At 40.3% G+C, this 17,723-nt stretch overlaps 1 protein-coding gene across 21 annotated transcripts in view; it reads right to left on the minus strand.

Moving 5' to 3' along the window:
- Window positions 1–17,723, minus strand: part of Spn (Spinophilin) — a 135,652-nt gene that overhangs the window by 48,796 nt on the left and 69,133 nt on the right. For 20 of the 21 annotated variants that reach the window (XR_011223773.1, XR_011223775.1, XR_011223776.1 and 17 more), the window contains 5 exons: window positions 11,112–11,311; window positions 6,238–6,258; window positions 5,511–5,865; window positions 3,575–3,727; window positions 2,847–2,979 (listed from right to left, as the gene is read on the minus strand). Coding sequence is in view for 14 of the 21 variants with exons in the window: in XM_069309615.1 (XP_069165716.1) it covers window positions 2,847–2,979; window positions 3,575–3,727; window positions 5,511–5,865; window positions 6,238–6,258; window positions 11,112–11,311 (862 nt within the window). In the remaining 7 variants the exon portion in view is untranslated. The remainder of the gene's footprint in view (window positions 1–2,846; window positions 2,980–3,574; window positions 3,728–5,510; window positions 5,866–6,237; window positions 6,259–11,111; window positions 11,312–17,723) is intronic. The other variant, XM_069309605.1, reaches the window with a different exon arrangement.

Raw genomic sequence — 17,723 nt, forward strand, 5'->3', positions numbered from 1 at the left:
CTCCTTGTACCTATGGGGAGGTTAGGCCTAGCTCGATGACTACATCCTCCTGAGAAACAATCCTCAGCAGACTATTGCTTTTCTGCAGCAGACAAGTCATTCAAGCAGTCAGGACCATACTAAGATTTTTCTACCAATCACTAGGAAACCCTAATTCATCTAATTCATTCCCATGAAACCCTTATTTCAAGAATTATCATCATCATCATTATCATCCCTCATTTCCCACTGTCATGGTTCAATGATGAAATTTGGGCTCAAGACCCACAGATGAAACTTTAGCCAATTTTCATGAAATGGAAAAGCAGTTTCCAAAAGAATGACAATATAGGATAGTTAAAGATACGTATTAACAATAACATACATTCCTTCACTATACTGATACCTTCCAAACTCGACACCATTACAGAATGTCAACACCAACACACTAAAGAAAAATCACCATCAGCTTTATCTTTACGATTTGATAGATACGTGTGAAATATTGTCATTTCCTCATATGTTGTCACATACCAAAAAAAATTAGGTAAAACTTTGTCTGTTAAGCCTTGTTCCTAACCAATATTCACATTCACCAATGCTTCCTCTTCCCATGTCTATCAATCTTCTTCCTGACCTTCCTACCCTCATCCTACTCTTAAATTCCCTAGAACCCACATTTTAGCCACTCCTCATTCTTATATGAAAATAGTTTTACATTTAACAACAATTCACCAAATCAGTACAGTATACGTTTTTCATTTTCTAAGCTATTCTACTTGAATGCTCCTCAAGGCATGATCGCTATGTCCCACTGGGCAGGATCACGATAGTCACAGTAGGGTCATATTCTCCACTGGCACAACAGTGATCTTCTTGAATGTCACCGTCATTCTAGTACTTGGAGGTGTTAGATAAAAGCTCAGTCCAGCCCAGAGTAACTACATAGTTCAATCATAAGTACCGAAAGACATTCCAAATCGTATTTAGCATTGCTGAGGCTGCCACGTAGTGCTGTAACCAGATTGATATTTACCCACCTGATCACTATCCGTGATTACTTACCACCAGATGGTAACATCCTCGCCAGTAACATTCTTACCGATTCACTCCGGCGATGATCAGGCAAGCATTGAGGCCAGATTCAGCTAACCTCATTGTTTTTATCGAGACTGTCTAATCGAAGCATTCTGCAGGACTATTCATCCCGTTCCCTCCTGATATCTCGCCAGGATTCCACAGATGTGTCACAAGTGTGTTGCACTAGGATGGCTCTCCTAGAGTAAATAACATGTCTTCTGTCATGATACGGGACACTGTGTGGCAGCTCTTGGGGGGGGGGGTTCTGTCTACTTCTTGCACTGTGGCAAGAAGTAGGAGCTTCACTTTGCAACACAGGTGAAATTTTTTCCCCATTCATGTTCCTAGTAGGCCCACATGAATGATAACTTGGTCCAACAACCTGTTGGACCTAGTTATCACAAGTCGAGCCTGGCCTGAGGCCAGGCTCGGGAAGTAGAAGAACTCCCGAGACCCTCTCCAGGTATGTTCCAGTAGTTTCAGTGGCCACTTCTGCAATAATCTTGACTAAGAGAACAGCTCACAAATCCGGTTTTAAGTGAATATGAAAAAAAAATTGAGCAAAACTCTTGGATGCTCGTGTTATTCCCTTTGAGCCTCTGAATTACCTACATTAAGAATTTTCTTTGTGGTAGTCAGACGTAATAAGACTCAAGCCTGGGGACTTGGTGTTGGTATGGCACTGCCATCTGGTGGTAATCAAGGTTAGTGACAAGGTGGGCAAGTAGAAGTTCAGTAGTATGCCACTTAGCATTCTCTTGTTATGTCAAGTAGGCCTTGGAAAATCTTTCAGTGTTTATGACAGAATTTTTTGTAGCCACTCTGGGCTGGATAAAGACTTTCTTCAGTACCAATATCACCCCTACAGGGGCATCTGAAAAGATCAATAGTGGATCGGTACAGAATGTGCCCCTGCCCTATACCATGATCTATCCAATGGGAACTTTAGTGAGGATAAGAATAAGGGATCAGGATAAGGACTTGCGCTGGACGGTAGAGCGACAGGCTCGCTTCATGCAGGTCGGCGTTCAATCCCCGACCATCCAGGTGCTTGGGCACCATTCCTTCCTCCCGACCCATCCCAAGTCCTTATCCTGATCCCTTCCAAGTTAAATATAGTCGTAATGGCATGGTGATTTTTCCCTGATAGTTCCCTTCCCTACCTCAGGAAGTACTGGTATCCAAATATCTTGCACAGAAAAAGCATTTTAAAACTCATTCAAAGCCTGATTTTCAGCACCCTTCTTAACAAGTAATTGACTTGACTAAAGAAGAAACAAAGCTCCTCAAGGAACACTGTAATGTTGATCTCATCAAAGAGGTGATCACTCTGAACGATGGTTAACTCTTGTGTGACATTGATACTACAGAGACAAATGTAAGTCTTCAAGTGCATGTTTAAAGTGACGCAACATAATAATATGCTCTTCTCTAATTTGTTAATATACCCATTAACTTCACCTGGCATTTAGTGTTACATTATCATATATTATGACCGTATTCACTGACAAAATTTCCCTGTAAAATTTATGACGTAGATGTCACTTGTAGACTAGCTAGTCACTCTGTAATCACTAATATTTAAACAATTAAAAATGTGCAATCATTTATGTATAAAGAATTATTAATTATTATTATTATTACTACTATTAGTATTCAATTTTGTTGAGCTATAAAAATTTTGAGCAGATTATTAAAAACTCAATCTTATTCTACACACTGATTAATGTACTCTAAGAAAGTGCAAGAAATTTATGTGAAAATATGGTAGCGTCGGATGTAATAACCTTTGACAATCTCAACAGGAAAAAGATCCATCTTTTCAACACGCTTCTCCAGCTCGTATTCTGCACTCGCCGCCACCGGGTCAACATCGTCATTCTTGCGGTCATATTCTGTTACCGAGTATGTGCTGAACACCTGCAAAAAAGAAAAGTAAAATAGAGTATATATATATATAAATACGCCGAGTACTCAAAGCATCAAATAAGACCCCAACAGCAGCTGAATACATGGATACTAAACAAAAATCCATAGAGATATGGATATGGATATGGACATACTTCATGGACTGGTAGTGGAAAATCTTTCCACTCAGGAGCCACTAGGGAGCCGGTCGGCCGAGCGGACAGCACGCTGGACTTGTAATCCTGTGGTCCTGGGTTCGATCCCAGGCGCTGGCAAGAAACAATGGGCAGAGTTTCTTTCACCCTATGCCCCTGTTACCTAGCAGTAAAATAGGTACCTGGGTGTTAGTCAGCTGTCACAGGCTGCTTCCTGGGGGTGAAGGCCTGGTCGAGGACCGGGCCGCGGGGACACTAAAAAAAGCACCGAAATCATCTCAAGATAACCTCAATATAACCTCAGCAAATTCAGTTAATATTGTGTCTAAATCACACATGCCCTTAATAGTGCACTTTCAGAATCCACTCGACTGTGTTACCCCTCACTCTATTCTTACACCTCATTCTCAGATGCCAGCATTGGAAAATATATGTATACAGCATTAACAAACCTGGACCGGATCCTTAGAGAAGGTGAGCTTGGTGTGAGGATGGAACGGTATAGATGGATCATTATCCTCATCTTCATCATCGTCTGGTAAGCCAGGAACTTCCACCCAAAAGTGACCATCTTCCAGATAGTGAACTCCATCCTCCACCAGAACCTAAAATAAAAGGGCAATGTTAGAAGATGATCAATATCATATTGTAATCTTAATTCCGTTGCTATACTACTATGTTCACAAAACAATTCAGTTAACTTGAACTCCAAACACATGCTCTAAAAACATATGTATGATGATGATGTCTGCCTTCAGATCGGACTTAAAAATAAGAGAGCATTTTCCTAATATTTACCCTACAAAGCTGCAGCTCTAGAAGTAAATAAATTACAGCACAGGCCATAGCAAATGTACATGGAGAAAACCAGGCTTTGGGTGTAGATGAAGTGGCTTGCCCTTTCTGGGCAAGCCACTTGGTTACTTCCATGGGCAAGTGTACCAGTCTTCCCCCCCCCCCCCCTTTTTTTTTTTTTTTTTTTTTTTGTAACATTTAGGTAAATCTACATTTGTACAGCTGCCCCAGACTATAATAAGGGGAGTACAGTGTATGTCAAGAACCAGCTACATAATGCCAAAAATCCCCATCACACAGGATGGTTAGTCATACAGGGCCATGCATTCAATAGTCTGCACTGGCAAACTTAGGATGCACTATGAGGATATTCTCAAGAACATGAGAATTAATAGTGATTGCAAAGCTACAGGTACCTCATGGCAGGGGGTCTGAAGGGTGTCTCACACACTTTATTACTGCACATTCTGTCATGCAGTGTGAGAGATCATGACCTTAGTTCCTGCTCACAGAGTTTGCACCTGGAGTGCTCAAGATTAAGAGGTCCGTCACCTGCAGCCACAAGTAACGGTAACCCAACCTGATCCTGGGAACTACCATGTAGCACTGTCTGGTGGACATTTTGTGCTGCTCATAAACATAGGTCTTGGATCTGAACAAATCATAGCTTTTTATACTGGTGCTTTCTCAGCTTTCAATTTGCCTCTCAGTTTCCCCAGTGCAGGCAAGCATCTGGTCACTACTAGCAAGCATGGTATGCACGGGAAGCACCGCAGTTGTCATATTCAGGAGTAAGGGATATCAGTCCAACCCATCTTCTTACAAATTACTGTACGTCGCTTTTCGCTTGTATGCATTACAACCAAAAATTAACGTCATATGAAAATTAAAAATGCCAGCAATTTAAAATAATTTTTGGATTTTTTTTTCCAAAACAGCAAGTTAAGGGTCCTCCTCTGGTCCTCCTAACCACTGGTAGGTTAGGAGGGCAATAAGTTCTCCTAAGGTTTCAAAACGTCATGAAAACCGTTAATTGAAAGTTTCCTCTCCTAACCTAACTGAATAAGCCAGAGGACTCAAAACAGAAAATGGGACAGTACATCACTCTCGTGATTTGATTTAATTTCAAATTACATCCATTTTTAGCCTGAGTGTGCATATGAGCGAAAAGCGATATAATTTGTAAGAGGACGGGTTGATCAGTCAGCAGTACTTGTGCACTATGTAGGCAAGGCCTATACACAAATGACCAATCGCAATTCCCCACGGGCACAGCATCCTCAATTATGACCAGAAACAAACCCTTTTTGTTACCCCCTTACCTAGTTGGAGCTAAAAGTGGTATCCAAAAATGCACCCAAGAAAAAATGAAGGCAACAAGGACAAGAGAAGAGGAAGAGGAGATAGGAGGAGGAGGAGGAGAAGAAGAAAGCAGAAGTAAGCAGTGAAAAAGAAAGATAAGAGGAATAGTAAAAAAAGGTAGAGGGAGGCAAAGGCAAGTGTTCTTGCCTCCCACAATACTACACAACAATTCTACAATAAGTTCAATATTAAAGTTCTAGTAATGTGGTGAACGCACCAAGACTCGCTCACCTCTTTAACTCGTGACACTTGATAAACATCTCCAGATATTTCCGACGAGTCTGCCTCTGAGGGTTCGTCTTCAGGGCTAAGGGGAGACGTCAGAGTTGGATCAAAATGCGATGCAACACGGGTGTCATACTCATCTTCACCCGGGGTGAAGTGTGGAGGAACAGGAGGGGCACCTTCTGCGTAGTGCGGGGGTACTGCAGGCGGGGCATCCGAGAAGTGTGGAGGGGCACCAGGAACTACTTCTGGATGGTGTGGAGGCACAGGAGGTACACATTTGGAGGTGTCGTGCTCTTGTGGTGACAAGAGGAGGACTACCTCCTGTGCCTCTTCATCTGACAGAAGACCCTGAGCTTCCCTAAACATAGGAAAAATATAGTAATAACAATAATAATAATAATTAGTAAGATTATTTATGTTGAATACAACTTTAATTTTTCAAAGTTAAAACCTCTAAAATAATTAATGTACAGTAACGTACAGTATTTCCATTTAACTTTATTGCAGAGATTAGCATATTGAAAAATTGTCTACCAACTGCTGTATATAAATATAAAGTACAGTATATTGAGATATATACCTGGTAAATTTGTAGTTTTTGTCAATTATAAAAACAAATAAATATACTACATATTTCACATAACGGAGCAGGAATACAAAGACTAGTAAGTATGTCGTATCTCAAGCTACACAAGCATTACATGGCACAAATTTCAACAAGGGAACTCACCTGACTTTTTTTTCCAAAATGCTGAAGGATCAAACACAGGCAGGTAGAAAAGGAAAAAAAAAAAGGGCTAATGTTAGTGGCAAGCCAAGCTCTAAATGGGATGGGAACATAAGAGGGTATATGCAAAAATTATAGAGGACGGGGAAAAGCAAATTGGGTGGTTAACAACAGGGAAAGACAATATAGACGAATGGGAGAAAGAGAAGGTCTGCCATAGCAACTGAAGGACATGAGCAAACCAAAGTTTTAATTACAAACTCATTGGTGTGGGAACAGCATTTCAATCTACCTGGATCGTCGGGGAGGTAAATGCGCACCCTGCCAGAAGCAAGAAAGTGCTGTACCATTTAAAGGCAGGAGAGAGACATGGTGGATATCTGCAACACTCTCCTAGTCCTTCCCGGGCACCAGATGTGGCCAGCAGTATCCATGCCCGCAACACATATCATACAAATGGCATATAGTACTACAATCCATACGCTATTGTGGTTTGCAATATAATGTACAAGTATGGTTTATGCCATAGGAATAAATATCTATCGTAACTTCTCGTGCCCAGGGAAGTCTAAAATGGATAGAATAGCAGATAGTCATAGTCTTTTTCCTCCCTTTAAATGAGCACTGTGTAGTACAGTGGTACTTGCTACTGGTGGGGTGGCCATTTACCTCACCAACAAACCAGGTGAATAAAAAGAAGGTATGTTTAAAAATGAGAATATCAGGCAAAAGGGAAGAACAGAGATACAGATTGAGAGAATATGAAATGAAAAATGGAAACACCAAGGATGAGAGAGAAAATTAATGGTGATGGGAAAACTTTGAAAATGGAAAACTTAAAATAAATCTAGGCAGTGGTTCACTTTTCAACAATCTCCCGCTACACATAAGGAGCATAACTGGCCGGCCTCTCACAGTGTTCAAGAGAGAACTTGACAAACACATTCAAAGAAACCCTTAAACCAGGCTGTGATTCATGTCAGGCTGCGAGCAGCCTGGTTAACCAGACGACCAACCAGGAGGACTAGTCGGAGACCGAGCCGCAGGGCCAATGAAACCCAGAAGCTACACAAGATAGACACAAGATAGACACAAGGTAGACACAAGGTAGACACAAGGTAGAGAGAAGGTAGAGAGAAGGTAGAGAGAAGGTAGAGAGAAGGTAGAGAGAAGGTAGAGAGAAGGTAGAGAGAAGGTAGACATAAGGTAGGTAGTGGGCATAAAGAAAAATGGGGGCAAAAGAAAACCAAAGAAAGGTACACTTGTTAGGAAAATTACAAAATTGAAAAAAAAAAAAAGATAATTAGGAGAAATAACCAAAAAACATTGAAAAATTAGGACAGAAAAAAGGGGGAAGCACAGAAGGGTAAATACAAAGGGGGAAGCACAGAAGGGTAAATACAAAGGGGGAGACATAACTAGACAGTGAAGGACATAGTACTGTATACCATATACATATGGTATATTGGAGGCATATACCTGGGAGAAAGTTGCAAGACAAGGAGTGGTCAGCAAAAACAAGTGATACAAGATGATGATGACAGTTTAAAACACAAAAGGAAAATAACAAAATTTATTTGAGATAATGTGGAGAAAATCTGAGCAAGAAAGAACAGGGCAGATGTGAAGAAAATGTGAAAAACAAGAGTCGAGTAGAAGATAAATAATAATAAAGGGAACAAAATAAATGAAAATCTCACAGGATATGGAAAAGAAGGCTGGAAATAATAAAAGAAAATTATAAATAATACTTGAAAGAGATCCCGAATTGGCAAGATAAACTGTACAGTACAGTATAACCTATATGGTATGATAACGGGTATAAACAATTGATTTGAACTTGTTACGAATCAACTGGTAAGAAGCATAATTTGACAGAAGATTTGAAATTTAAGAAGCACGAGGAGAAATATAGTACAGTATAGGATATTAAGTATAACTTTCCAAAATCCAAAGGTTACCCTTCAGAGTAAAACTGTGCTGTTTTGAGAGAAACTGAGCTGTCTGGAAGAAAACTGGGCTGCTGACTTGAAGTAAACTATGTGGCTCTGAAGTAAAATGGGCTAGTTTTAAGTAAACAGAATTTTCTTGAGGTGAACTGCACTGTTTCAGGAAAACTTGGGATGAAACAAACTGAGCATTAGCTAGCGCAAAATTAATGCAAAAATTAGCGCAAAATCTTGGGGAAGAATAACTTCAAAACAGGATGTGTAAACTAGCAGGAAGAAAAATATAAAGATCTTCGAGGTGTAAATTGGACTTTAGGAATATCAAATGATGCTGAACTCAAAATAAACCGAATTTCACGAAGATATGTGGGTTAAGTAATATGGAATTTGGGAGAGTTAAAAGAAGGAAAAACTGAGATAAAGACTTGCTAAGAGCAAGACAAGTGGGTCAGGCTGAAGTCAACTTAGGCCGTAAGGAAGATCAATGGGCATAACCGAGTTAATATTGGCTCAAAAGGAACTTAAATAGGTTAGGTTCAGATAAAACTGGACTAAGAGGACATCCAATGGATTGAGCCAAGGTAAAATTATGCCAAGAATGAATTCAATGGATCACAGATAAGACTGGGTTAGAGAGAATCAAATGACTCAAAGAGGGACAAAACTCGCCAAAAAGGGATTTATATGGGCCGGCTTGGGAAAAATTGGGCAGGGAGTTGGTCATATGGGCCAAGAGTAGAATGAATGGCGCTGGTTTGTAAAAATAGGGCATACAAACTAAAATTTATCACAGTAGATATTTTTAACAACTGATCATAATCTATTAACAAGGTTAATTAAGTGGTTTCAGACTCTTACATATAAGTTTTAACACAATCTGCATAATTTTATACTGTATGGTATATGAAATATTTACAATGCCCCATTTTTAATCCATTCAGCTGCCAAGAGAATTACATAAAACTACGCACCACATTCTTTGATATCTATAACTATTCCTCACAAAATCTTCATTGTCAATATCATAGACAATGAACTTAAAACTGAATTCCGCATAGTATATCTTGAGTTATCTTGAGATGATTTCGGGGCTTTAGTGTCCCCGCGGCCCGGTCCTAGACCAGGCCCCCACCCCCAGGAAGCAGCCCGTGACAGCTGACTAACACCCAGGTACCTATTTACTGCTAGGTAACAGGGGCATCAGGGTGAAAGAAACTCTGCCCATTGTTTCTCGCCGGCGCCTGGGATCGAACCCGGGACCACAGGATCACGCGTCCAGTGTTCTGTCCGCTCGGCCGCCGGCTCCCTTTGATCAGTACTTTTACAGTACCCTTAGTACTGACCAATACTCTACAAGGTCTTGCTAAAAATGCACACATTCATGCGAAAGCTACTGATAAAACTGCTATTGTTTTGCTACTCAATTCATACATTAACAATATTATTCTAACATATTACTGTACAGTAATAATTACATTATGGATAAAACATTTCTGCTTTGCAAAATATATACCATAAAATATAGGCATAAAATTAATGACTTTATAACAAATGGTTAAAATGATAAAATTATAAACTGAATTAACAAAATCTAAAAATTTTCTTGGGAAAATCACTTATTTTAATTTTTTTTATACTGTGATACAAATTATTTTCTATCCATACAAAATTTGCCCAGTCAAAGATAATGTCCATCTAATGTAAGAACCTCATCCCTTTTCAATCACTATACTGTATAATGATTATAGGTATTGATATTGGGTACCAATATCAATACCATCGACCAGGAGGCCTGGTCGACGACCGGGCCGCGGGGACAGTAAGCCCCGGAAGCACCTCAAGGTAGCCAAGGTAACCAATACTTATTTCATTTCTGAATAGCTGGAATTTCAGAAAGACCTATCCTGGATTATCATAGTTCACCTAGATCCAGAGTTCTGCACCAAAATAGCAAAAATTATCAATAAACGATCCTACAATACAGTAACTGAATTATACTGAATAGGCCTGAATGAACATTATTATTGTAAAGGTTGAACAGGAACTTTGAGTACAATTTACACCTACGAGCAGAGAACATGACAACATTTCAATCCATCCTGGGACCTTATTAGGCCCTTCCAAACTGACCAAAATATCATCTTGTCCTGTTCTCTAATGTATATTTGTTCCAGCCATGACAGGCGTGACATTAATTTTTCCTTATGGCTAACCTGGGCCTGATAAAGCCTATCCCAGATTTGTCTATTTTACGAAAACCTGCAATATGTTCAACCGCAATACTACATTGGAATACTGTATCAGGTTTTAAGTAATTGAATGTCTTGATAACCAAGATTCTAGAAAGGACAGCTTAAGATATCAAAGAAACTGGAGTAGTTGATATTGATCATGCACCTGGTAGGGGAAAGAGGGAGGGGAGGGAGATGCAATATTATGTAAACATTGGGTAAAATTGGCAGCATTCCTTAACCTAAGACTATATACTACCAAGTCATAATACAGTACAGTATACGCGTAATATATATGGATGAGCATTACAATATTTACTAGGGGTATATACTCATGCAAGATTAATATGTTAATATGCATTTAAAACAAGATATGATAGATATGAATATAGTACACTGATCATTAAAGCAAGGCATTACAGAAATAAAGATACAACTGATATTAAACTAAATTGAGAATCACAACAAAATTAAAAACATTAATTTACGAACAAATCATAAATAATAAATTTCATCTCAATCCCATTTCAGAGGAATAAATTGACAATAGGGGTCTACACAACAGGTCAAGAAGGGCACCCGAAGTCGGGCGGAGGGCACCCGAAGTTGGGCGGAGGGCACCCGAAGTCGGGCGGAGGGCACCCGAAGTCGGGCGGAGGGCACCCGAAGTGAGGTGGAAGCCACCACCACCACCTACTTGGCACTAAGAAGCCGCTGAGCCTCATCGGCCGTCATGATATCAGGGTCGACCTGCTCACAGGACGTGGGCTGAACTTCAGGGATGGAGGCAGGGTCCACACTATGTGGGGGTATGGGTGGCGGCAGGGGTTCAGGGTCTGTGTCATTGCTCTCCAGCTCCGGCACTGTGCCTTCGACCGTCAACGGGGTGGTGCAGAACTGCAAGGAAAATTGAAAATATGTAACGGATTACATAGCAGAAGAGAGGAAATTCACAACCTGTGTGCCAAAGCCAAGGAGAAGGAGTCATCTCCCTTGATCACATCATAGGGATAATAATTCATAAAGCATTAAAATGCATAACATGGAAAATGAATTGTTTAATAGGCTAAGAACGTTAATTCTAAGAAGTAACTTACTTGCACATAGAAAGCTCATTCTATAAATTTCTGATATTTTTGTATACAAGTATTGCCAAAAAAAGAATCAAGCAATAAAAATTAGCTGTATAAAATGTTTTATCTGAATTTGCTTTTGCATAAGCATATAGTATTAAATATCATGACAATTGATAGTTGGCGAGACTGAATTGAACAAATTGAATCGGCATAAGCTTATAGCGGTGTACCTCGAAATAAAATTTGAATGGTAATGAAAAATAATTTGTCAAAAAGAGAAGAGATAGAGGAGGGTTATGACTGCGTGGATACTTAGCCTACTTCTTAGTACAGTAGTTACAGGAGCGAGAACGCCCATTCTCGCAAGCATTTCCAACGTCAAGAAACTGTCGTACTAGTGTCCCCTTATCTTAACCAACCAGAGGACCCACAAACAGAAAATGGGACATTATGTCAATTTCACGAGCCGCATCCATTTTCTAGTATGACAGTTTTAGGCCTTAGGTAGAGTATGTGTCAAAATGTGGCGTCCTGTTAAGAGGGCGGGTTTTAAAGCCTGTCAACTATGGGAGGAATATCAAGGCCATTAAAGTAGTTTCCTAATTACCAGTAAATATACTTTAATTCGGAACCTAGTTTAGAAGCGATGTCAACTCTCAGTGTACAGTATAGACTATAAACATAGAATAGAGTAGACTCTATACTGTACTCTATATACACTGAGAATTGGGGGGGGGGTACATCTCTTGGAGTACACTGTATATCCTTTTGCCACCTAGCTATTTTATCTGCTAAGTTTATACATTGCTGTGTATGTAATTACCTAAGTGTAGTCAACGGATTGCTACGCACGTGGTGTCACGTCTTCCCAGCACTCTTTATTGTTATATAACACTTTGAAACTTCTGACAGTTTTACAAGTGGCATCCCACAGGAAGTTACATTAAAGGCCTATTCTATGCCTAATCAATGCAAATGACCACAGAACTGGTCATTTCTCTCAATACTTGCTAATGATACAAAACATGGAGGCAGCTTAAATTAAAATGGAGATACGAGTGAGCCCAATAACATCTGGAACATATACACAATCAGAGGTTGAGAGGCGGAGCCCAAGAGCTTATCCCCGCAGTAGTAGACCTAGGGGCCAATGGAGGTCAGTTGATATGGCAATGGGACTACTATGAAGACTTGAGTGAGGCAGACTTGAATAAAAATTGCTTGCCATTGGCTTTTTATAAATCGTTATAGTTCTTTTATTCCGTTCTTATTTATTTTATTCCTTTTATTCCGTTCTTATTTATTCCGTTCTGCTACTTGTAAGTACATCATATACACTATACGCACATGTATATACCATCCAAAAAATCATATGTATTTAGCATTAATTACACAAATACTTAATGAACAGGTAGAAATGAGGTCTATATTTCCCATCTAGCCTGGGCTTATTACCAGCTTTGCACGATCCAGATATCGACATAACTGCAACGTTCTCGCCAATTAATAATTCATAACAAAAATATAAATAAAATTGATAACTAAAGGTCATACATCAAAGGTCTTAAAAGCGCCTTGCTGCTGCGCTGCCTGACGTACGCGGCTTGACCTCTGACCTCTATTCGACAATGGGGCTGATCTGACCCCTCGATATTATCACCAGTACAACAGCACATCCAAACCTTAAACTATATCTGAAGACACACACATGCGACATCCAACAAAGAAGCTTTCAACTACACACAAATTACTGTTTATACAGCACATAGCCTCATACTACACACACATATTACTGTTTATACAGCTCATAGCCTCATACTACACACACATATTACTGTTTATACAGCTCATAGCCTCATACTACACACACATATTACTGTTTATACAGCACATAGCCTCATACTACACACATAAATTACTGTTTATACAGCACATAGCCTCATACTACACACATAAATTACTGTTTATACAGCTCATAGCCTCATACTACACTCACAAATTACCGTTTATACAGCTCATAGCCTCATACAACACACCAGCCTGTCCTCCTGTGTAGACAGTACCTATAGTAACCATCCACAAAATCGTACACATATTGACGTAATGGGCAATTGGAAAGCAGAGTTGGGTACTACCGAATTTGGACAAACCGGAAAAAAATTTGTATTTACGTTACTAATCAATTAATATCCTAACCATCCTAGGCCTAAAACAATTATACTAATTGCAACATGCACATGCAACCCCCCCCATAACACATACAGCAACAACAATAGCCGTTCATAAATGAATTAACTCCCTTCTCCCCTGCAGACTTAATCACTCTCCTTCGAATTCTCTCTCCACCCCTTAACTTTAATACAACTATGCATACACAACAAGTACCACACTTGAAGCAGGGGAACGAGCACAGACAAACAGGTCTCACTGTATAGAATATCCGACTCAAGTTGCAATGGTGACGACAGCTAAATGTGCAGCAAAACATCGTTAGGCATAAACTCATAGTGCCCAAGAGTCACTATTGACCGTGTCCTTGCATCACTATAGGCCCTAATTGGGTCACTATACATTGGCTAAGCGTCTGAACCAGTCAGTCAGTCATTCTGCTGGTTGATATATTCCTTCCGTCACTATATTGTTATCCTCGTCGGGCCCATTATGCTATCGTTCCGTAATCTCACCACATTGGTACTGTCAATTCACCACAATAGTTTCACTAGTTACTACTTGTATTACAATATTATGAACCTATGCATCATTTTGCTGGCCTGTTGCTGCTCTCTACTTTCTTAATACGGGCCAAGACATCGGCCAACCCCTTCGTTGCTCCAGACAATTCATTACACTCCAATCAACTTTCTAATCCGTCACCATAGGCTAATCTCGCTCAAATCCTTGATCCAATCACCAGTATTCATCACACACGCGTCGTTATATTTACTAATCACACACGATATGTGTTTGCTGTTGACAATTACAGCTTTCTTTTACTCTATAACAAATAACAAATTTTGTATAACAAATAAATAAATAAAATATTCTTTATACAGAACTTAGTATAAAATCTCACATTACTGTTATTTCTGGTTTAAATTTTGAAAATGTTGGTTCAATTCCTGCGACACGTTTTCTTACGCCTGATACCTCTGTTCACTAAACTGTAATACCCTGGGCGAGTTAGCAAACTGTTGTAGGGGTTGCATCGTGGGCAAGGTTAGTAGTTGGTCTAGGCTTATAGGGGTAGCTCAAAAAGCCTAACAAATTTCATGTTCCAGATATCAAGCAATAACCCTAAACGAGCCTATATCTATCCCAAAATTCAAGAAAGTGTTTCATTTCTTGAGAACACGTTAAGCTTCCTTCAGACCTATATTCTTTTGTGCATATTTAAAATATGTCAAACCGAGAAAATTAGCAATTTTTTATTTTATAGAATATAAGGAGGATGTTGAAGCCTCTTCGGTTTTCCCTTCGGAAAACCGAAAAGGTTTTTCTTTTCTCTTCTTTCAGTCTCTTCCTTCATTCTCCGTCTCCTTCCTTCCTTCCCCTTGACTCACTCTCCCCTCACTAGCGACTAGAGACACTGCAGGTCAGGGGCTCCGTCCAGGGATAGTTTTGTTAGGACGTCCATGGCTAGCCTAGTGAGTCCCCCGCCCCCTAGCCACACCCGGCTGTGTTTACCCCTCGCGCCACGCCGCTTGGGATGGAGGAGACGCTATCCTCTCCCCTCACTACCACGACTACCACTACTGCTGCTGGTGAGGGGAGACTACCACCAGCCACTCCCCTCACCACCACACAGTGAGGGTTGCCCGCCGCCTGAGGGAAGGGGCGAAACAGCCAACCTAACTCGTATCCAAAACTCAATTACTAATCCAATATTTACACAAAAAAAACTATAAAAAAATTGAAACAAAATTACATTAACCACAGACAAAAACTAACCGTTCAGGTTCAATAATTCAGTTCCAATTTATTATCAAAACGCTTCCGCCAACTTTAAGTTCTACCAAACTACAGCCCGTCAAAAAGCCGCCATAAGCAACAGATGCCATACCTTACACATGACATCCTATTTAGCTATAAAAATAGACCCTCACGGACCTTCCCACCCGTCTCCCGTAAACACCGCTAGCTTCCATGACTCAAGGAAGGCGCAAAAATGAGTCTAGCGCAATGCGCTAGGCAAGAGCCCGCCTAAAAGGACTCCCCCGGGTGGAATGCAAGACTCGTAAACAAGTACAGTACACCTACCGGTGGGCGCGGGTTAATTGACACACAAGTGGAAGGAGATACTGCCTGAATATGACTCCGGCCATACTGGTGAAGTTCTCCTGCTCCCCCTTGACGCCAGACTGCTGGCTAGTGCCGTCAATGTGTTCTCCTGCCCCCTTGACGGCAGACTCTGGTGGCTAGTGCCGTCAATGTGTTCTCCTGCCCCCTTGACGCTAGACTTTGGTGGCTGGTGCAGTCAATGTGTTCTCCTGCCCCCTTCACGCTAGACTTTGGTGGCTGGTGCCGTCAATGTGTTCCCCTGCCCCCCTTGACGCTAGACTCTGGTGGCTGGTGCCGTCAACTGGCCTTAATGAAGCTAGGACCAGTTGGTATGGCCAATGGCCAACCCTCTCACTTGGTGATTAGCACCGGGCCGGTTACAACCCCCGCTCCTATGCCATGTAAGTCCACTACGGGCTCACCATACCCCCGTGCTACTTGTAACTTTCTGTTCCCAGTAGCTGAATGTTAAACAACAACAGCAACACATGCATCCCCATAGTTGCCTAGAAAGTCTCCCAGTTGTCAGTGAACGACACTGTTATGACCTAGACAACATTCAGCTGCTTCTTGTCAACAAAGCGAACCGGGAAGTTTCAGATTCGGAATATATCAACATTTATTTGAAATATCTTATATTTCACTTCACGGTTTACTAAATGCGTGAGTTTTGTAACTGTACAAATTGAGTACAATTATTTATCATGATATAAAATTTTAGCATGATATAAAATATTGCATTGTACGTATTTGTGTGCGTACTGTCCAATCTCATGCATTCGTTTATTGTCCTCTTGGTACCAACCCTCCATTCACCCTCGGCTCTAGGAGACTCGAACCCTGGACCCAACTCGTGTGAGGCCGAAGCCCTATCGACCGAGCTATTTTATTTGGTAGCAACGTTTTGGCAATGCTACACACTCGCTACTGGCGGCCCCCACGAGAACATGTTTACGTCTGGTGGGGGTGCTGCTCCCCACCTCCAAACAAATACAAACATGAACACACACATGCACGAGTACACAGTACACACCTGGAACAAACCCCCCCCAGCCACACCCTTGCATCCTAACGACCGAAAGGTAGGTAGGGGGAAATACTGTACCGGAAAACCAAATCGGGCGCTGGGATTCGACGCCCCAAGAGTTCATCGGTGGATGATATCAAGATATCCACCTCAAGACACTACCGTCTTAACTGCTATCTTTCGACGCCCATATACGCCAACCGAACCAAAATAATATTCAAAATATATCAAAGACTCGAGTCTAGGAAAAAAACAGGCAAAAGGAAATGTGAATTAAATATGATAAAGCAACGTCTGGTTAAGTTATATGATCAAGTATATAATATATATAAGTAACGCGATCATGTATATATGGTATATTTTTGTTACAATTTGTACTTTATCTGAAGGGTCTGCTCATCGTCAGTATATATATATATATATATATATATATATATATATGTCGTACCTAGTAGCCAGAACTCACTTCTCAGCCTACTATTCAAGGCCCGATTTGCCTAATAAGCAAAGTTTTCCTGAATTAATATATTTACTATAATTTTTTTCTTATGAAATGATAAAGCAACCCTTTTCTCTATGTATGAGGTCATTTTTTTTTATTGGAGTTAAAATTAACATAGATATATGACCGAACCTAACCAACCCTACCTAACCTAACCTAACCTATATTTATAGGTAAGGTTAGGTTAGGTAGCCAAAAAAAGCTAGGTTAGGTTAGGTTAGGTAGGTTAGGTAGACGAAAAAACATTGATTCATGAAAACTTGGCTTATTAGGCAAATCGGGCCTTGAATAGTAGGCTGAGAAGTGAGTTCTGGCTATTAGGTACGACATATATATATATATATATATATATATATATATATATATATATATATATAAATGTATATATATATATAAAAGCGGTGGTGCTGCTTCTTTCAGGGAATC

Source organism: Procambarus clarkii, chromosome 65, assembly GCF_040958095.1.
Source record: "Procambarus clarkii isolate CNS0578487 chromosome 65, FALCON_Pclarkii_2.0, whole genome shotgun sequence".
Classification (NCBI taxonomy): Eukaryota; Metazoa; Arthropoda; class Malacostraca; order Decapoda; family Cambaridae; genus Procambarus; species Procambarus clarkii.